The sequence below is a fragment of the Apteryx mantelli genome, chromosome 16 (assembly GCF_036417845.1).
Source record: "Apteryx mantelli isolate bAptMan1 chromosome 16, bAptMan1.hap1, whole genome shotgun sequence".
Taxonomy (NCBI): domain Eukaryota; kingdom Metazoa; phylum Chordata; class Aves; order Apterygiformes; family Apterygidae; genus Apteryx; species Apteryx mantelli.
In genome coordinates this window covers 18,210,218-18,228,913 of record NC_089993.1, presented here as the reverse complement: position 1 = coordinate 18,228,913, position 18,696 = coordinate 18,210,218, and the positions used below count along the sequence as shown (strand labels likewise).

General features: G+C 39.2%; 1 protein-coding gene across 4 annotated transcripts in view; it reads right to left on the bottom strand.

The window, feature by feature from the left end:
• The window catches only part of USP22 (ubiquitin specific peptidase 22), a 118,254-nt gene that overhangs the window by 76,484 nt on the left and 23,074 nt on the right, over positions 1–18,696 (bottom strand). For 3 of the 4 annotated variants that reach the window (XM_067306394.1, XM_013945491.2, XM_013945492.2), the window contains one exon: positions 774–906. In XM_067306394.1, the coding sequence (XP_067162495.1) occupies positions 774–885 (112 nt within the window). In that variant the 5' untranslated portion in view covers positions 886–906. Of the gene's footprint in view, positions 1–773; positions 907–2,765; positions 2,885–18,696 lie in introns of those variants that run through there. The other variant, XM_013945493.2, reaches the window with a different exon arrangement.

Genomic DNA, 18,696 nt, shown 5'->3' with positions numbered 1-18,696 from the left:
AGGTTATAGTTCTTCAAAAAAAGGCTGATTTTGATGCAGAGTTGTTCCATGAAGTTTAGCTACCATAACTTTAAACACAACAAGTCCACACAACAGTCCAAGTTTTTGGAAATAACTATAATCCATTTGATTAAGAGGAAAGAACAGGATAACTTGCCCCCCACCCACCCTGCACCGAAACCAGGGAGGGTGGAATCACCCCGAAGACTGCTCTTGTAAATTTAGTGGTATTTGAGTATCAAGCCAAAGCTTGTTCTTAATTATAAGCAATAAGCAGCTTCTTACCTGAAAATAAAATGGGATTTTTTTTTGGGGGGGGGGGGATTGAGTCTTATACAGCACAAAAATTGGCAGAAGGTAACTTCTTGGCATTTTACTGATGTTTTTGAGACAGTTGAAAGAAAGCTATTCTGCACCAGTTAAACTATTTTCTTAAAACTTAGGTTACTAAGCTCACTAGAAACAAGAGAAAAAACCCTACAATTCTGTCTACACACGTTTTTGTTATTTTTCCCTACATGATGTTAGTTCATAAATAGTAAGACATTAAGCAGTAATAATTTAAAGTTAAATTATGACAAAGACTTATTTGAGATGCAGCAGAAGCTGCAGCACTGATTAAGATGCCACAAATCGACCCAAAACAAAACTAAATGGATCACCTTGTCTAACGAGCTAGCTACAAGAACATATCACCTTGTTGGTGTGGATTTGTCAGGAACAATGCAGTGAGTTAAAAAACCACTAGTGAATACATCAAGATGACAGCTTACCTAAATTGTGTCGCTTTGTCTTTGCGTGCTCGTGAATATGTTTCTTTGTAAAACAGCCAAAGAAGACACAGTAGAGGCAAGAGTGGAGTCTGTTCAGGTGGGCACCACACATATGACAAATGCACGACTTTGCCTGAAATAGAGAAACAGACATTCAACATAAATGATGGAAATATATATCCAAGGTCGGCGTTCAACTAGTTCTAATCTGTTTTGAATTTCTGAAGGTGCTAACTGGATGTAGAAATAACTGCTAGCTTTCTCTTTTACTCTTTGAAATGCTGCAGGCCAGCAGGGAGTACAGAAGTTCTGCCTCCATTTGACAAAAACACCAGTCAGAGGTTGTAACAGAGAAGAACTCTTCCATTCGTCCAACACATTTCCAAATCTCGATAGGGAGCAGATCTTGTCTAAGAGCAGACAATAACCGAGCCATTTACAACTCTCAGCCTGTAGTTTAACGAAGACTCAAGAAGCTGTACACAGGTGCTGCTGCTAAAAAAAACAGTCCTACCATTTCTTCACCCCACCTGTGCATTTCTATTCCTGTACCAACCACATATCAGCCTAATGATTTGCACTGCCATGTGCTTAAGCTGGGAAATAGATGCATGTTGAAATGAACCTGCCACTCCTCCCCAGATTAACCTGCAGCAGTTCCTTGACCTAGTTCACTATGTAGCCACACAAGCATTTGTGCTGGTGCAAAACCTTTGGGCAGTAAGGCTAGCTTAGTGCAGACTTAGCGTTACGGCTGAACGGATGCTGATTACCAAAGGAGAGAGGTCCTAGCACGTCTGCTCTCTCGCGGCTCTCCACTATCGCACTTGGCCCTCGCCGTCCCTACCTTGAAGCAATGGGCTTTGCTACTTAACAGGCCCTTTGCTGAGCTGCTTCAACTTCCTAACCTGGAAGCTGAAAACTAGACCAAAAAAGGTAATTTTCCATCAGGTTGGTAAGTCAGGAGTAGGATTTTTCGGGGGGTGGGCATGGGGTGTAGAATCAGATGAATGCCAGAGCTCAGGCAGAGCAGCAGCACAGCAGGGAGGTAGAAGGGGCAAAGAGGCAAAAGGTCCAGCTGGCGGGGGGCAGCAGGGGAGAGCCACAGAGCAAGGGCTCTGCTTTGTACAGTGGCGAGCCACTAGATCCAGTCAAAAGCTGCAACGTAACTTTATCATTAACATGTCTGTGAGGATATGGCATTACCTTTCTCTGCTGGGAGATTCAGCCAGATTCATTAATTAGAATTCTTTATACCAGCCCATGAAACAGCAGCGCAACATCAAATTCATACAAGCCAAACAGTTATGAAAGTAGTTTCAGCACTCTCAGACTGGCTTTGGATCAAGTTTGGGAAGTGATGTGCTGGCTATTCCCCCGAGTGATCCAGAATGGAAAGTATGCCATGCAAACTACTGTGCTTGATTTGAAATTAATAAACATGTAAACCTGGTGTAGCAATTTGCACTCCAGTGACAACTATATTTTAAGAAGCCTAGATTTTTTTTTAATTAGAAAATTCAGTAGACTTTTTGACTCCCAGTCAGATTTGAAGCCTTCTTTAAACCCACAACCCCCTCCCCCACCAATTTTCTCTTAGCGTTAAATTCATGTGCTTCGACAAGTCCTTTGAAAGATTACTCTATCGAGTTAGAGACTTTAGAGAAAGTTTGAGGGATAAGCCTTTTGCAAAACAAAGCCTAAAATAATTTAAGGCTGATACCAGCATCTGATTGAAAGATACAGACAGGAAAAATTCCCACAACAAATGAGTTAACATCTAACCTCAGACAATAGCAATTACATTCAGACATACGTTTAAGAGTAACTGAACTTCTGTAACAGTTCAGAATTACAAATATCACTTACAGAAGTATGCCTTATTTTACAGACTAATGTAAAAATACTATTCCATTGCTCTTTAATATAGCAAACATTTTTTCTTCACATAAAAAAAAAAAATACTATAATACTAAGCTATCATCTACTAACCTAGGCAGTGCATTTAATCCAAAATAAACCCCAAAGTTCTTCAGCAGTATTTGCTCAGTCTGCCACAACTTAAAATTAGTGCTGAATAAACGATGCATGATGCTGTTTCCTAGTCTGGCATTTTTCTTTCAGAATATTCACGGCTGTTAAAAAAAAAATAAATCAACAAAGCAGCTTGCAGTATTCTGAACTGTGTTATTTATTTTCAAGCTTCTACAAATTAAGACTTAAATGTTGAATTGCACATGTTGTGTATTCAAAGTTCTCCTAAGTTCTGCTAGAATGAAAATAGATCTGTTGAATCAAACTGCACACACACCTACGGAAATATTTTAAAGTAGGACCAAAAAATCATCACCACCAGAACAATTTCCATCTTTAGAAAAATACTGCAGAACTGTCAAACTGTTGCCTAACGGTTGCTCTTTGGCTGCAAAAGCTAAATAGAATCAGCCTATCTGTTAAGATTGCTGCTATGACAACAACTCTAGCAACTGGCTATTTTACTTAGCCAGCTAAAAATAATCTTTTAGCATTAAATGTATTGCAAACAGATGACATAACAAGCATGTAAAAATTGCTGGTCATTTTAGGCTAAAAGGTTAAAAAAAAAAAAACACACTCGTGTATGAATTTTCATTTAAATGAAAATGAAGAGAACAAGAAAAACATAAAATAATTTAGGGGTAAGTTAAAAGAGAGGTTTAACAATTTAAAGGAAGCTATTTTATCCATATCCTGTATTTGTTCAGTATAAATCAAGACTGCTTTTCTAAAATTGTAAGAAAACAAGGTTAAAAAGATGATAGAGTGGAAGAAAGAAATCGATATCAAAAACCATCGTGGCTATTCTTAACTAGATTAGCTGTCTCCTTTTCATCTTTCTGTGCTTTTAAACAATTTGCTAAGTTAAAACAAAGTACCCCCCCCAAATAATCAAATTACTTTGTTTCATAATACTCCCACCCCTGCTCACATCTCTTGGGGCTACAGTCTGTGACTAAGACGAAACAGAAGAGTGCAAATGAGTAATCAAAGTCAGTCAAATCCATAGAGTCGCAAGCTTGGTTTAAAACAAGTCTCAATTTTTTTTAAAAAGATAAAGAAAATTAGGTCTTGCTCATGCTTGACACTTTAGGGAAGTAACCAGCACTTGCAGCTGAAGCAAGTCAACTTCCCACTTCCCCTTTTCCCTGCTATGTCCCTCTGGATAAGGTAAGCAGCTTTCTGGTAGCTAGAAACATGAAAGGAAAGCATCTTCCCTTTCCTCCACACCCTCTCCCATCATTGCTCTGCTCCCTACACACTTCTCCTTTACTCCCCTAGCCCTCAAGGATCCTGTTGTCCTTCCTTAACCCTGTCCTCTCCCACACACAGTCCCTCATCTTCGGTCCCTAGCCAGTCTTTGCCCCTCCTCTCCTTTTTCTTCTTCAGTCCATGGTGAACTTCCATCTGCCCACTATCCTCTTTAATTTTGCCCTGATCTTCTAACAGCATGCACATGGAAACCAGAAGTAGCCCTGACCACTCCCTTTATGGTGGAAGATTACAACCAATTTTTAAAATGAGAAAAAAACTGGAAAAGAATGGTCCTGCCCAAGAGGAGTTGTGTGCGCACACACACGCACACATTAACTGACAAGATTTCTGATAAAAGTGCAAGAGTCAGGAACCGCAAATATCCAAACTCCATCTTCAGTGACTGTCCTCTGCTGATCTCCATTAGAGCCACAGGAGACGGTGGTACCTAACAGGCACAGACCACTAGCAATGGTTCTCTATATGCTCTGAAGGAGACTCAAAAAGCCTGGCAAACGAGGATGTGAAACTAGTGCACGATGCATAAAAGGGAACTGGTCATATACCGCTTGTAACACAGGTCAAGAGAGTCCGCTTCTAAAAGGCTACCTGCTTTTTACACTTCATATCGAAACTATTGAGTTAAAAAGAAAGAGGCAGGCATCAGCAGGCCAAATGAACTAGAGTGCTGACACTTCAAGCCTTCCCGAATTGTCAGAACAGTTTGTTATTAGTTTTCTATCCTAAAGAACAGGAGATCATCAAAACAGTGGTAGAGAGAATTAAGGCATCAACCTCACGTTGTTTTGTACTGGCAATACTTTGTCTGACAATTTTGGTCCCAAATCTCATTTTCTGGGCCAGCACAAGCTCCAACTACAGCGAGAAGGGCAACTGGGCATATGGTGCATCAGGTGTTAAAAAACAAACAAAACCAAAAAACAACACCCCCCCCCCACACACACACGCACTGTTTCAGCCTCGCATAGCGTTGGCCCCTCCAGCCAAAGACAGATTTGGATGGCAACGCAGCACCCCTGCAAGGCAGACTGTGCAGAAGTGCACAGAAAGGCATACAGTAGCCTTTAGCTATTGCAAGCCATTTTTCTATATTTCCAATTATTTTGGACATAGCTTTAGAAGCTCGATTTTTATTTAATTGCACATGAGAGGAAGACATCTTTAACAAGTTTTCCATTAGGGTACTTGAGGAGTCTTGACTCTTACACTGGACATGTCAAGGCGTATTCAGAATAAAGCTGCTTTCGTTTACAAGCTTAGAGGCCAAAGCCTTCCTGCCTTTCACAGTCTCCAAACCATGTTCACCACAAAGGTTCACTGGAAAACACGAAGCAGGTAATACTAACGAGACAGCGGGAGGCTTCAGAGGTTAAAAGTTGGGAAGAAAGGTTTTGCCGCACTGTACACGCTCACAAGCACTCTTCAAGAAGCCGATTTTTAAGCATTCTTAAAGCAATTAAGATGTTGCTGATACATTAGCTCCCTACAACTGTTTTAGCATGTAAAAACTCTTATGCACCAGAAATGCAGAAGCACAAGCATGAGGGAAGCAAAAAAATCTCCCAAGACAAATGTACTTTTTCCCCCTCACCTTTTCAAGCACCTCTTTGTGCAAAAGAGACATGACATTTGGACACACGAGAAAGAGGGCGAAGCACCTCATTTTCTAAAACATTCTGACAACTGAGAAGCTTTGAACAGATACTTCATGTTTTCCAGCCCCAAATTAAGATTAATTCTTCAGAAAGAACTTTAATCTCGCAGTCTATGCAGATTCTTAAGGTGTTTGTTGGGCAGCTCTTTAAACATGCCTATCTTCAAAACGCACGCGTACGCGGGAAGTTCTCCCTCCATGCGTACGCTCGTCACCACGATCTGCTTTGTTCCCAAGGAGAAGCGTTTGCTCCTCAGCAGCATTGCTTCAGCTCACGGGACAAACTATTCCCGCCGAGGCAGTACATAAGTGGACTCAAGGAAGTGGGAACTCCAGGCACAAGGAGGCACTGCAAAACGCCACTCGTTTCATGTTGAATTTTCAAGGGGGATTTCTGTGAGAAGTCAAAGCCTGTTCCAAGGGCTGCAGTGGCACAAACACTACAGCAGTTAGGTAGGAAAAAACGCTAGCCCTAAAATATGAGGCAAAATTTAGCAATGCCATAAGATGCCTGGACACAGAAAATCTGTAATTCCCAATACTTTCCCTCCTGTTATGATTCTACATTTCTACATTTAAAATTGCTTTGAATTCAGATTAGATCATATGAGTGACAATAGTAACAATGAGTTAAACAAATAAATACATCCGCTAAAGCCCCATCCCCTTTCCCCATTCATACTATTCCCCACACTTTTTTTGGGGGGGGGGGGAGGGGGAATTAGGGTGGCACAGGCAAAGATGACAAATTTGAGTGGCAACTTGCCCAAAGCCTCAGGAACCTGTGACAGCTCCTACAATAAACTTTGGTTTCTTGAATCCTTAATCCCTACAGAGATATACGATCAAAAGTGAAGAGACCGATAACCTGAACTTTTTGGTGTTCATTAGTTTAACAGAAGACCGGGGCATGGAGAACACTCCAGGAAAATCAGACTTTCAACCAAAACTTTTCAGGTATTAAGTGCAAATGCTTTCACTGGGCCACGGATCAAGACATTTAAGAGGAACTTAAACATTTACTCACGCATTCGCAGTTCCCCATCCTAACACGCACATTTTAAGTACAGTGCTTCTCTTGGTTGATTTTTCCCTCTCCAATTCACCTCGCGATGTCTAGACTGTAGCCAAGGCACAGACTTTATCTTATCCCTATTACAACCAATTCTTGTCCAAACGCAATGTAGACACAGCGGTGCATGTTGAGTGAAGAACAGCATGCTTCCCTTAGCCTATTTCTTAAGGGACAAAAGGACAGATAATCACAAAAGGACGTATAACAGACCACTGCTTCTTCCTACACTGACGATGGAGACCCTAAGGCTATCTGAACAGCAGCATTTCTTCTGCCTTGTGGGAGGAGAAAGCCAATATTAAACTAACACTGACAAGTTTTATTACTCTCAGAGTACTTTTTGCACCTCAAGAGTAACAAATTCAGGTCAAACCAGCTTTAGGACATTTCTAACAATCACTTCTTAGTCGATGTTTGCTGCAAGACCCACTGTTCTGCTTTCCTAAGGCAGGCATTCCACAGAGCCATCATCCATTAGTATCGTGACAGAGATTTCGGAAATTTAAATAATTAAATTTCAAAGCTAGGTTCTTAGATTTCAAGAAACAAAAATAGGGAATTGATTCTACAGTTCTCCATGGCATGGCATATAATCACTCCTTCACATGCTGATAAGATGATTCAGAGTTACTCTGAGTCAGTGTGCATTTCTGACACATCAGCTTTTTTAAAATCAATTTAAGTGTTGTTCATTCACTTCCTGCAACTGAGTCTAATTATGATATTGCCACTTTATTTTTTTGGAAAGAATATTCCATCAATATTGTAACTTTTGTTTCCAGTCCCACTAAGGTCAGTAGTACTAGCAAAACATTTAATAGTACTCACAAAACTGTGCACCAGCTGCAGAATTTTGTGAGTTGGGTAAGTGTTTCAGAAAGTCACCTTCAAAAAAAAAAAAAAAAAGAAAAAGAAAAAGCTAAGTAGCTAAGTACAGGTAACTTCTGAAACTGGGTTATTCCAAGTGTTTATTTCAATCTCTTCACTGTCAGAGCGGCAGAAAGACAGCTAAATATTTCAGTTCTATTCAATGGCATAGATTAAATCTAAAGGGCTGGCTCCCACAGAGACCAAAAACTTGTGTAACATACTCAGGTCTTGTCTTTATAGCAGTAGGGTGAGGCAGATAGAAAATGCCTGCAGAACTTTCCTATTCTGTGAACAGGATGTTTGCCTCCAATTACCCGAGCGCAAGTTTGAACACAAGCGATATTACAGTTTACAATTAAAGATGAAATAGCCAAAGTTGTTAAGTCACATCACACTTCTCAAACTAAGTATAAACAAAAAAATACCATTATGACCACTTTAGCAGCTTGCTGTCCTTATGTAGATTAAATTGAACCCATGAAAATTCCAATGAAACCAAAACTTCTGCCTATAAGAAACTCTGAAATAACAGAGTATTGCTGAGCATGCTACCAAAGATGCTCAAGTACAACTTTCAAGGCAGCTTCTCTTTTTGTCTTGCAAACCCATGAAACTTCTTCACTATACCTTCACCAAGGTGCTGCACCCTAGCAAAGGCATGAGCAACCTTCCTCTCACAAGGTGAAATGACACATACATTAAACTTACCAGTTCGAACCTTGGGATCTTTTCATTTATTTTAATTTCATCCTCGTTTTGAAAGAATTTTAGTTGCACAGTGCTCACTGCCAGATAAAGAATGATTAAATACTTTCTGCAGTCTTTGCTTCCAGATTTCCAACCCAAAATCCAAAGGCAATTTTCTTTTTGTCTTTATTTTTTTCAGTTTTTTTCATGTCTTCATGGAAGACATTAGCAATTACACAAGGGGAACAAGACTTGCAATGTTGGAGGGCAATATCAGAATGTTTTGAGTGACCTGCTTCATTAGTGCTTTTTGATCTAACGAATTTAAAAGTATACTAATCCAACTCCCTTTTCAGTTGTACTTCCGGATCTTGACAAATTATCTCAGTTTCCTCATCTGGAAGCGACAAGTCTCTAAGTGTTCTGTGGTATCCTGATGCCAGGTTGACAATTATTCTGGAGGCTTGGGAGAGGGGGGTTCATACTAATGAACAAAACAGCCTGAGCTACCTTTTCAAGGAGTGAGGGCTTGTCAAAAGAGCAGTGTGGCTAACCCACCAGGACCCAAAGCACACCTGGCCAAATGCTTTGGATTCGGCCGGGATGCCCATCTGGAAAAACAATATGGTAGAACCGGAGAAAGAGACCAACTAGGTTGTTTCCTGTTCCAGGTTTCCTCAAATATAAAATTGACCACAAAAACAACTGCGAAAGTCTGTCCGACAGTATTTTGTCTTGGGACTTGACTTAGGACAGAGTAAACATAATTGTTTTATCCTCCTGCTTGAAGGTTGAGAAGATCACAACAGAAGTACCATGCTTTTAAGAGCTGAACAACAGAATAAATGCTCTGTACAAAAGTGAATTTTTAGTAAAGAAGCAAGAACACTGACCCAATGACAAGACATATGAAAGAAACCTGGAGATAAATCCACCAGGTTTACAGGGCATAAGACAGACAGAGGGGCTATTTCTTAACATGAGAGAAAAGAGAGGCCATCTACAAAAGCATCTTCTAGACAAATCAGCTGGAAGCAATGACATGCAGAATGAGTCTGAAAAGACCTCAGACATCTTTTGAAATAACACATCTGTTTTGTTAGAAGATGAAAAATCTGGATTAAGTTATCCCAGAAACTTTCACAAAGCAGAAAACATGCCAGTGTCTCCTAACTTATGAACCATTTGCCAGACCATTCACTTTCCTTCTCCAAATTGTACCATAAAATAAGAGCAGATATTACTGAATGGTTCTAGAGCACAGTGATTAATTATTTTAATTGCTCATTTACATAACAGTACTATTTCAGCCCTAGATTGGCAGGGATTCATTGCCTACCACCATTCAAGAAAGTTTGGGGAACTTGGCACTTACTTTTTTCTCCTCCAACTGTTCATCTAAAATAAAAGCAACTGATTGATCTGAACTGGAAGAAGCAAGTTTGAAATAGCTTTGAACTCATAAAAAAGACTGCAAACCAGTTTCACATAAAAACAGCTTAAAAAAAAAAAAACCTTCCATACATACAAGATGTCAGATAATACAGTAGCTTTTTTTTTATTACTCCACTTGCTTTTCAGAATTCCCAGGGGCATTTATTTTGAAGGATCAATAACGTTAAACATCATTTTCTACTGTGCCCAAACATACTACAGCTGCTCTGAGACCAGTAAAGGAAAATTCACAGAAAGTTCTCTCAGAAAAGACAACCTGTTTTTTCCCCTCTTTATCCGCAAATATTGCACTAAAACATACAGAGATCTGTATGAGTCACAAAAACCTTCCTGGAAGTATGCTACTACTTTGGAACCAAGAAGAATCAGGCCTCCTGAAGAAGGATATTCTAGTTCTAACCTACTAAATCTGATCCAATAGTTGCTAACACTATATGCAATTATATGTTAGCATCACCCTATCCTAAAGTGACCTTTCCCATTCCAAAGTGAGCTACTCCAAGTAAATCACTTTCTCCCAAGGAATCAGAACAAGAATAATGACTTGCTTTTATGTGGTCTTTCATTCAGTAAGATCAAAGTTTCAACACGGCTCTGCACTGAAAGGCAGTATGGAAACCATCAGTAAACTCATCGTCTTTGTGCCCATGAAACAGCTGTTAGTGCACTAATGCCTTCATGCTCTAAAGCAATTACACTATGCAGCTGGAGACTTCTACTTCTATTGGCAATTTGTGCTATCCTGAGCTTGGTGCATGTATACCCTGAAGGGGATTGCAGCGAAAGCTCCAACACACCAAAGTTCAGGGCTGGTATGGATGGATGATACTCAGAAGAGGCAACACACCTTAATCTGAAATCAACTCCGCAATGAAGATGAGTCCTTAAGTGAGAACAACGCTGTAGCCAAAGTCTACCTAAGTTGTAAAAATAAAGCCTTGGTTCAAAGGCTCTTCTCAGAGAGCGATGTGTGTCAATCCAAAACTAACCTATTTTGATAAAATTAAAAATTGTGTTCTGGGGTGAATCAAAGGTTTCACTAGTTATTATTCAACCTGTACACACGCTTTTTCTCCTGCTCTTCCTACTCTAGATGCTCTACTATGCCAAACAAGACCTGGGCATTAAACTGCATCTTTTCTTTAAAACAGCTTCTTGCAGTTCTTGTTTCACACAAAATTCTATAACCGGTACAAGGCTGAAATGAAGCCTGGGGAAAAGAAAAGATGTACAAATTAAGAGACAGACAACAACGGCTAGAGGAGAAAATAAGAGGATACACTAAAGAGGTAATTTTGGTTTTCTCAGAAAGTCACGGTTCTAAAGCTATGCTTCGAAAAGAAACAAGCAGTTTGCCCAAGTCCCAATGACTATGCAGCAACTTCTTATTCACCCCTCCTTTAGTTGTCTCATCCATACCACTAGCATTTACAAACCTGAATGATTTGTCAAGTGCTCTACAAAAGATGCATTTAAGAGTCCACTGTGTTCTTAAACGATTTAAATAATGGATCTTGTTTAAATTAAATTGCCTGTCCTTTTATAGTAAGATTTTTTTAAAAGTGGAAAATTTTTGCCCTGTGAAAACATGTAAGCTGCTTAAGGTTCAAATGCATGCCTCTTTTCAAGACCAGCTTTATAGAATATATATGATGTGTGGATATATTCTGTGTGTTGATTTTTATCTATTTCCTGCAATGCACCACTGCAGTAGCAAATTTCACCTGAGAACAAGAGGCTTGCCAACACCGCAGTAGTGTATTCTAAGATCTAGTACAAAATCTATTACTTTACCTCACCATTCCCCCATGTCAGCAAATCGTGGAAATGTTTTTAAACGTCCTATTAGGTAATGTATTGATCTAATCTGTGAGCATGCGACTTGGGAAGCAATTCAAGGAGCAAGCTAAACAGACAAACCTGCCTGATGCTGCACAGACAGTATTATTAAACTCTGCCTGTGTGGCAGAGTTTTATACAGGGCAAAATACAGAAGAATCAGATTCTTCATACGAAAACAGGTATGCTCATGGGAAGTTTGCCACGCTACTTTGAGGAAATACTCTAAATAGCATTCTTCCAGAAAGAAAGGATAAAAAAAATTTAAAAAAACTTCAGAATATGTAGATCAAAGCCCTAGCAAGTTCCACAGCCTCATTTAGAAAAGCACAGATATTTCAGCTCTATTTTCTTTAACCACTCTAAGATGTCCATAAAAAATGTGAACTTAATTAGTCCACCTCAAAGTCAAAGCAATTCTTCTAGTAGGAAAGATGGATAGGAAATGCTACAGCACAGACTCTGTGGCATGATTTATTTATGAGACAAAATACACTCAGAGAAAAGAAAAAAAAAGATGAGTAGAAAATGAGCAGCAATTGAGTGACAGAGTGCATCTATTAGTGACTATTTGTTTTATTCTGAAAAAGAAAGAATGCTGCACTAAATAGGGTAAATCCATCGTTGAGCCTAACCAAATAGCATTAGTCTGGTGGGAAACATTTCTGCTCTTAAAAGCTTCATATGAGCTATGCATCATTCTGTCAAGACTTTAAGAGTTATTAGACATGACATTTTTATATTTACTGTAGCAGAGCAAGCCAACTGGTACGGCAGAAGTTAACCCCATTGCTTACAACTATCCTGACAATTGGGCGTTTCACTGATGATACATATGACAAACGGGAAAGCAAATAAGGCACCCAACCAAATTCCCTTTTTGCCAGAAAAATAAAGCTTCCTCCTTGTCTAACAGGAGCCGAAAACGAGTTCTACTCCACTCACAGTGTCTCTGAGACATGTTACAAAACAGTAAAAACAAAAGGAAAGTAAACTATGGAACATACATTGCAAGAAGCGGCTTCGGCTTCCAAAAACTGATTGCCTAAATCACCACACGCCAAGTTCCCAAGAAACATGCCTGAAACATCAGCTGACAGAAAAAGACCATTAACCGGTATACACTAAACACTCTTCATCACAGAACAAGCAAATCCTCAAAAATTGCACAGCAAGAGAAAATAAGATGCAACATTTGCAGGGTTTCAAGCTGCAGTGCTTTGACTAGCATGAGAAATAAAATGGCTCTATAACAGACAAGCTAGAGATTCAGCTTGTCGAGTTCTACTTATGACATTAAGACATCAGCATCTAATGACATATTTACGTTCATCTAGCTACATATGCAAAGGAATGTTGTAAGCCACATCCAGCAGCATGTCTGCACAGAGCATGGGCTGATATCTAGTTAGCTGAGGCTCTCCATTTTTCCTTTTCTTTCTGTACAAAACTTATTAATTCATTCTATAAGAGCAAAATAAGAGGGTTTTCACTCACTCTTGGTAAACTTGCATATTCGCAGATCTGAAGTTCTGTAGATAAGATGGAGGTGGTCAGAACACCGCAATTCACTCTTTAAAATATGTAAGATTGAGACAGATGGCTGTTTTGATCCCTACAGACATGTAAATGTGCTTTCATAACAATCTTCCCAAGCTATGAAAACACACAAAAACACAATTCTGGAAGGAAAAAGCAAACAGTTATGATTTCTTGCACTAAAATTGAAGTCGTCATAATGATGAATGAAAGCATCTTCAGAAAAAAAAAAAATCTGGGAAATGTGCATTCTTCTGACAAAATTTAATCCTTCTCTCAGTTAAAGAGTTTACAAATTGCTGCAGCCCCAAAGAATAATCATTAAGTTTTAAGTGTGCAGGAAGGTGGGTGTTAGTTCCTAGTTAAAGAGCTTGTCTGTTTTAACTTCAGGATGCACAGCCAACATTGGTTTAACACCTGGTGCTCCACTTGGAGCATTAACTTGTTTGGCAAAAGAAGCTGATTTCACCTGCTGCTCCAAGAACTGATGGGGGGGATTGTTAGTTCCTCTTGAGATCAGAGGAAATAAAATTCTACCTGCTGTTATCTCGGCAAGGGTTAGGAAAGGTCATGTTTCCAGAGCAGAGAAATTTGGACTCCCCTAAGTGGAATCAAGAAACAAGCTAGAACAAACAAACAAAACTCCCCCCCCCCCCCCAAAAAAAAACCTCACCCAAAAAGCACATCACAATACATTCCCACTTTGGTCCTTGGCTAACAGGATTCAGTTCTCAAAGCTGGGTTTATAGCATCTCATTCACATATTAAAAAACTGCCGTAGCAAATATTTGTCTTTTTTGTAGCAACATGGAACTACAAAGATTGAGTTCTTCTAAAGTCGCCCTCCCGCCCAAGATACTACTGAACACTTTGTTAATTAGCTCAAAGTCAAACTTCCATTAAGACAGAAAACAGTGTTTCAAGCTTGTTACATATGAAGTATCTCTAACTTTAGTTAGTTATGTGTTGAAAGTGAATGCCCGGTGTAATATTTTGTGGTTAAAATCTCTGTTCTCCCCATGCTGTAGAACTTCAAATAAGCAATGGCAGCAAATGCAAAACACAAAGAAACCTTGATGGCTTCAGAGTGCTACTGAGAAGCTGGGATAGCAATCCTTCAAGCAAGTTTAATACTATAACGGTCATAGGGACAGTGAAACAATTTCTTAGTTTTCATCACGGGCTTCAGAGCTGTTAAAGATCTTCCTTTTCTTTAAGAAGTTTAGGTTATAATGCTGAAACCTTCCTCTCAGAAGTGTAGGATGACAACCTCACAGGAGAAATTCCCATTTCTGTCCTCTTCCTCCTCTTTTTGGTTTGCTGACTACAGCTAAAGAGATCTCCCTGCCATACTCCTAACTTTTCAGCAATATCCAACTACCCCAAATATATTTTTTAACATTAAACAATAGCATTAAGTAAAAATCCATGTATTCCCTTCTCATGGATGCCTGCAAACCATTAACAGATTGTATTCCACATATTAGTGTCAGTGCACAGTTCGGAAGAGCTAAGCAGACAGACTTTTGTACTGAAATTTTAAATTAAGTGTAGAGAAATTCACCCTGATAATTTTAATAGTCCATTTGGTACATCACTGAAAGGAGTGCTATTAGAAAAATTCAAAAAACTTTGTCACCCTTGAGTTTTACTTCCTTTCTTTTTTGCTAACAGTGTAATTATGAACATAGTTATTAGCATCTTTTTGAAAGTCTCATTGTCAGTAGTCTTGACTTTAGAAAATTTACTTTGATACTGATCAGGCACTTTAATAAACATGAGGCAAATCTGTAAGTGAATTGAGTTGACAGCCAGGCCCTAAATCTGTCCACTGACATTTGTGTAAAAAAAATAAAATAAAAATCTAGAGCCTCACTGCTACGCAATTCTTCGAAGAGTGACATGGAAAACCATCAAATAGATTCAAATCTTCATCTTGACCTAGCTCAGACTGCTTGCCTACAGTGCATGAGCATTTAGGTGCAGGTCAGAAGCCACTCACCTAGAAAAGGGAAAAACTTCTACTCAGAGTAGCTTTAAACTAGAGGAATTCATTAGGAAGAGGGGAAAGAAAAAAAAGGGGGAAAGAAAAAAAGAGAAAGGCTCTGTCCTTACTACCATGAAAATAAATATCCAAAGAAGGTAAGAGCTTTTTACTCCCAAAAAGCTGCTGTATCTTACAAAAAATACTCTGGCACAGCAGAGCTGAAAGCGGCCAGAGCTTTGTATATTCATCTGGTACTACTGAAAGAATTTTGTATTCAGCAATAAAGCCAGAGAAGAGTCAAGCCTACACCCCTCATCCACGCTCATGATCACACTGAGTGCGGCAACTGGAACCATAAGCCAGGACCAGGCAAGATCTGGAGGAAAGGTAACGCAAGAATGGTGCACATAGACCAAACTCACTGTGAAAAGGGTATTATTTATGGAGTAGGAACAAAACTGTGCCAGAACCCAACTGTTGCTGTCACCCACAAGACCACCAGAGGCAAAAGCTGCACTAACTTTTAATGAAACGCAGAAAGGCTGACAAACTGGGGTACTAGGTTCTGCCGCTACATGGTCTGCACAGGCTGGGGGCTGTGGAGGCCTTCTACCCACGTGCAGGGCAAGCTGGGCTGCTCTCCCTACCTGCCGTTGTCCTCTTCCTCTGCACCTTCGACCTGCCAGCAGATATGCCTGGGACCGGACACTAAATCATTCCCTGCTCAGTTTGTCCTCTCTTCACCCTTCTCCTTCCTTGTTGTCCACACACATCGTAGTTTCTCACTGCTACTACTACCTACCCCAAGCTTTTTAAATCACTATTCAAGCCTAAGGAGGCATGAAAAGGAAGGCAAAGGAAATACCTAGAAGAAGTATCAGGGAAGGAGACTTCATGGAAAGAGCAATGTCCCTAATAACGAGATGTCTTGCCAAAACTGCAGGTATTGGGCATACACCTGAGCTAGTTTAAAGATTGCTGAAGAAGCAGCAGCACTAGCCATGTTCATTAAGGTTCAGGACGGCTTTTGAAGTTGAAGCCCATGTGACAATGATGCTGCTATTACAGGTATCAGTCGCAATAAATCTTTGTCAGTCGCTAGGGATGTGTGATCTAACAGTCTCACAAAAGTTGTGAGCAATCACAGAAGATGCAAAGAGGGTTTTTCCCCCTCCCCCTTGAGGAATATTTTCCTGAACAGAAAGGAAACATCTCACATCACTAACAACTACAAAAACAGAGAGAGGAGAACAAAAGTGCACATTAAATATGTTATCTTTTTTCTTAAGTTTCACAAATACATGATGAACAAGATTACTGTAATGATTCCAGTGCCACTATTGTAGACTTGTAAATATTGATTCTTGCCTATTTGGAGATGCAATTTTTATTCCATACATAATATTTTAACTTCTATTCTGTTTGTCCATAGTTTGGACCAAAACTGAAAGACATACGGCTGGATTTTGAAGAGTTTGAGTATTTGTAGCTTTTACCAACTTCAGAGAAAACTGCAAGACCCGAGAAAATAAAGCCATCAGTAGACTCCAGTTAAGTGCTACATGCTGAAGGCATACATAATCTCCTATAGCAAAAGATAGAGATTTGACAAGGACACATCTTATGCTGACCAGCTGGTCACTGATGATTTCTCTTCACTAGTCTTCAGTATTTATGAGGGGAAGTGCCAAAACTTTGGCTCAATATAGTCATTTCCTTCAGCAAGGGCTGATCACTTTAGTTTAGCACCATTTACATGCCACGAGTATTATTTCCACATCTTCCTTTTTAGTAGGCTGCTTGATTACATAATACTGCACATTGAAAACAAAAATTAGTAGATTATAGTGTTTGGTTTCATTTATGGACATTGTGCTTAGTTTGTCATCTAATGCAGAAAGTGTTAGTTTAATTTAAAGCATGGATATAAAAATTAGTTAAGACAAAACAAATACAGACTGCAGCAGCCAGCTGGGCTCAGTGGCTAGGAAAGCTTATTAGGCACAGCACATGCTTTTTTAGCCAAACACACCTCTGCATTCCAAAAAAATTCCAGCAGGACAGCAAGCTTTGCAACATGGGGATAAAAAAAAGCAAGCAAAAAATTCCCAGGCCATTAATTACAGTGAAGGCCTATTTAATAATATCAGCAACAGATCTTTCTTCCTATTTTCCTTGCTCTATAAAACACAAGAAAAACTACACGAGGGCTCTGCATTGCCATTTTACTAGCCATGTTTTAAAGAGAAGCCTGTCTCTAAAAAAAAGCTTCACCTACCCTCTACTGTTCCAAAGGAAGATGTTGGAAGGGCTGCAGAAGAAAGGGTGAAAAGACAATTAAGTGCAGATAACATTATTTTCAGGACCAAAAACATTCTCTCCTTCCTTGATATCCAGCATAAGAGCATATTCAGAGCCTTAAGCATTATACGATCTGTCTGTATAAATACCAGTTTCTTTCCAAACTAATTAGGTTTCATAAAACTGTAATGCTACTTGATGCCTATATTAAAATAAGGAAGATGGAAAAGGAGGATGACATCCAGCCAAAGTGCTGTCCAACCCTGGTGAAATAAAAACCAAACCACCCTTATGCCAAAGACAAAGGATGCTAAACCTTCTTATAAGTATCTTCAGAAGAGCGTGAAAAGATAGAACACACAGGAAAAAAATAAAATACATTCATGAGGCAGAGTAAAGACTTATCTTCCAAAACACTTGTGGAGTTCTGAGAACCATTTCAGGTAGCCAGCTTCAAACAATTCTTAGCAACCTTTTGAAATGATCACAGCTTTTGTTTAAGTAGTTGAAAAGCAGAGGCTAACAAATTTAAAAAACAATTTCTAGAACTCTTCCAGCTTTTGAAACTATTTCAGTTCTGTAGAACAGGGACCATCAAGACAGAAAGACATGATTCCATTATTTCACTCCATGACATCTTTTTGACAATACATTAGAGCTCATAATATGCAAGTTGCTTCTCTTTCTCACAACAGAACACTTTAAAATATTAGAACTCAAGCTAAAAAATAGCAAAGAAAAGATTTAAAAGAAAAAGCAAAATAGTTTAAAACTCTACCCAAAATAAGAAATGCTCATAAATCTCAGCAAGTGACAAAGACCTGATTTTTAAAAGAAATACAAATGGATTCACCTTCAGCAATTGTAACTACTTCCATCAGATGTCAGAGAGACAAAAGTATTCAAGCACAATACTCTCACCTTTCAGATGCTCTATTAGTTGTAATGTCTGTGTCCTGTAAGCGAAAAAGAGTAACATGCTACATAACTTCACCAAAAGGAAGTGGGAAATGTTAAGACTTCTAGTAAAGATTTAATGCTGTCCACTGCCAGAGAGCTAGAAGAACAGTACTTTGAAGTAAAAGACAATCTGCCTGTCAAGCCTAATGAATTACTCCAGTTAATTCTTTGATTCAACATTCAGATAAATTAAGAAAGCAGAGAGAAGGTTCTCTAAAACAAAGAAAGGAAAGTTTGCAGGCAC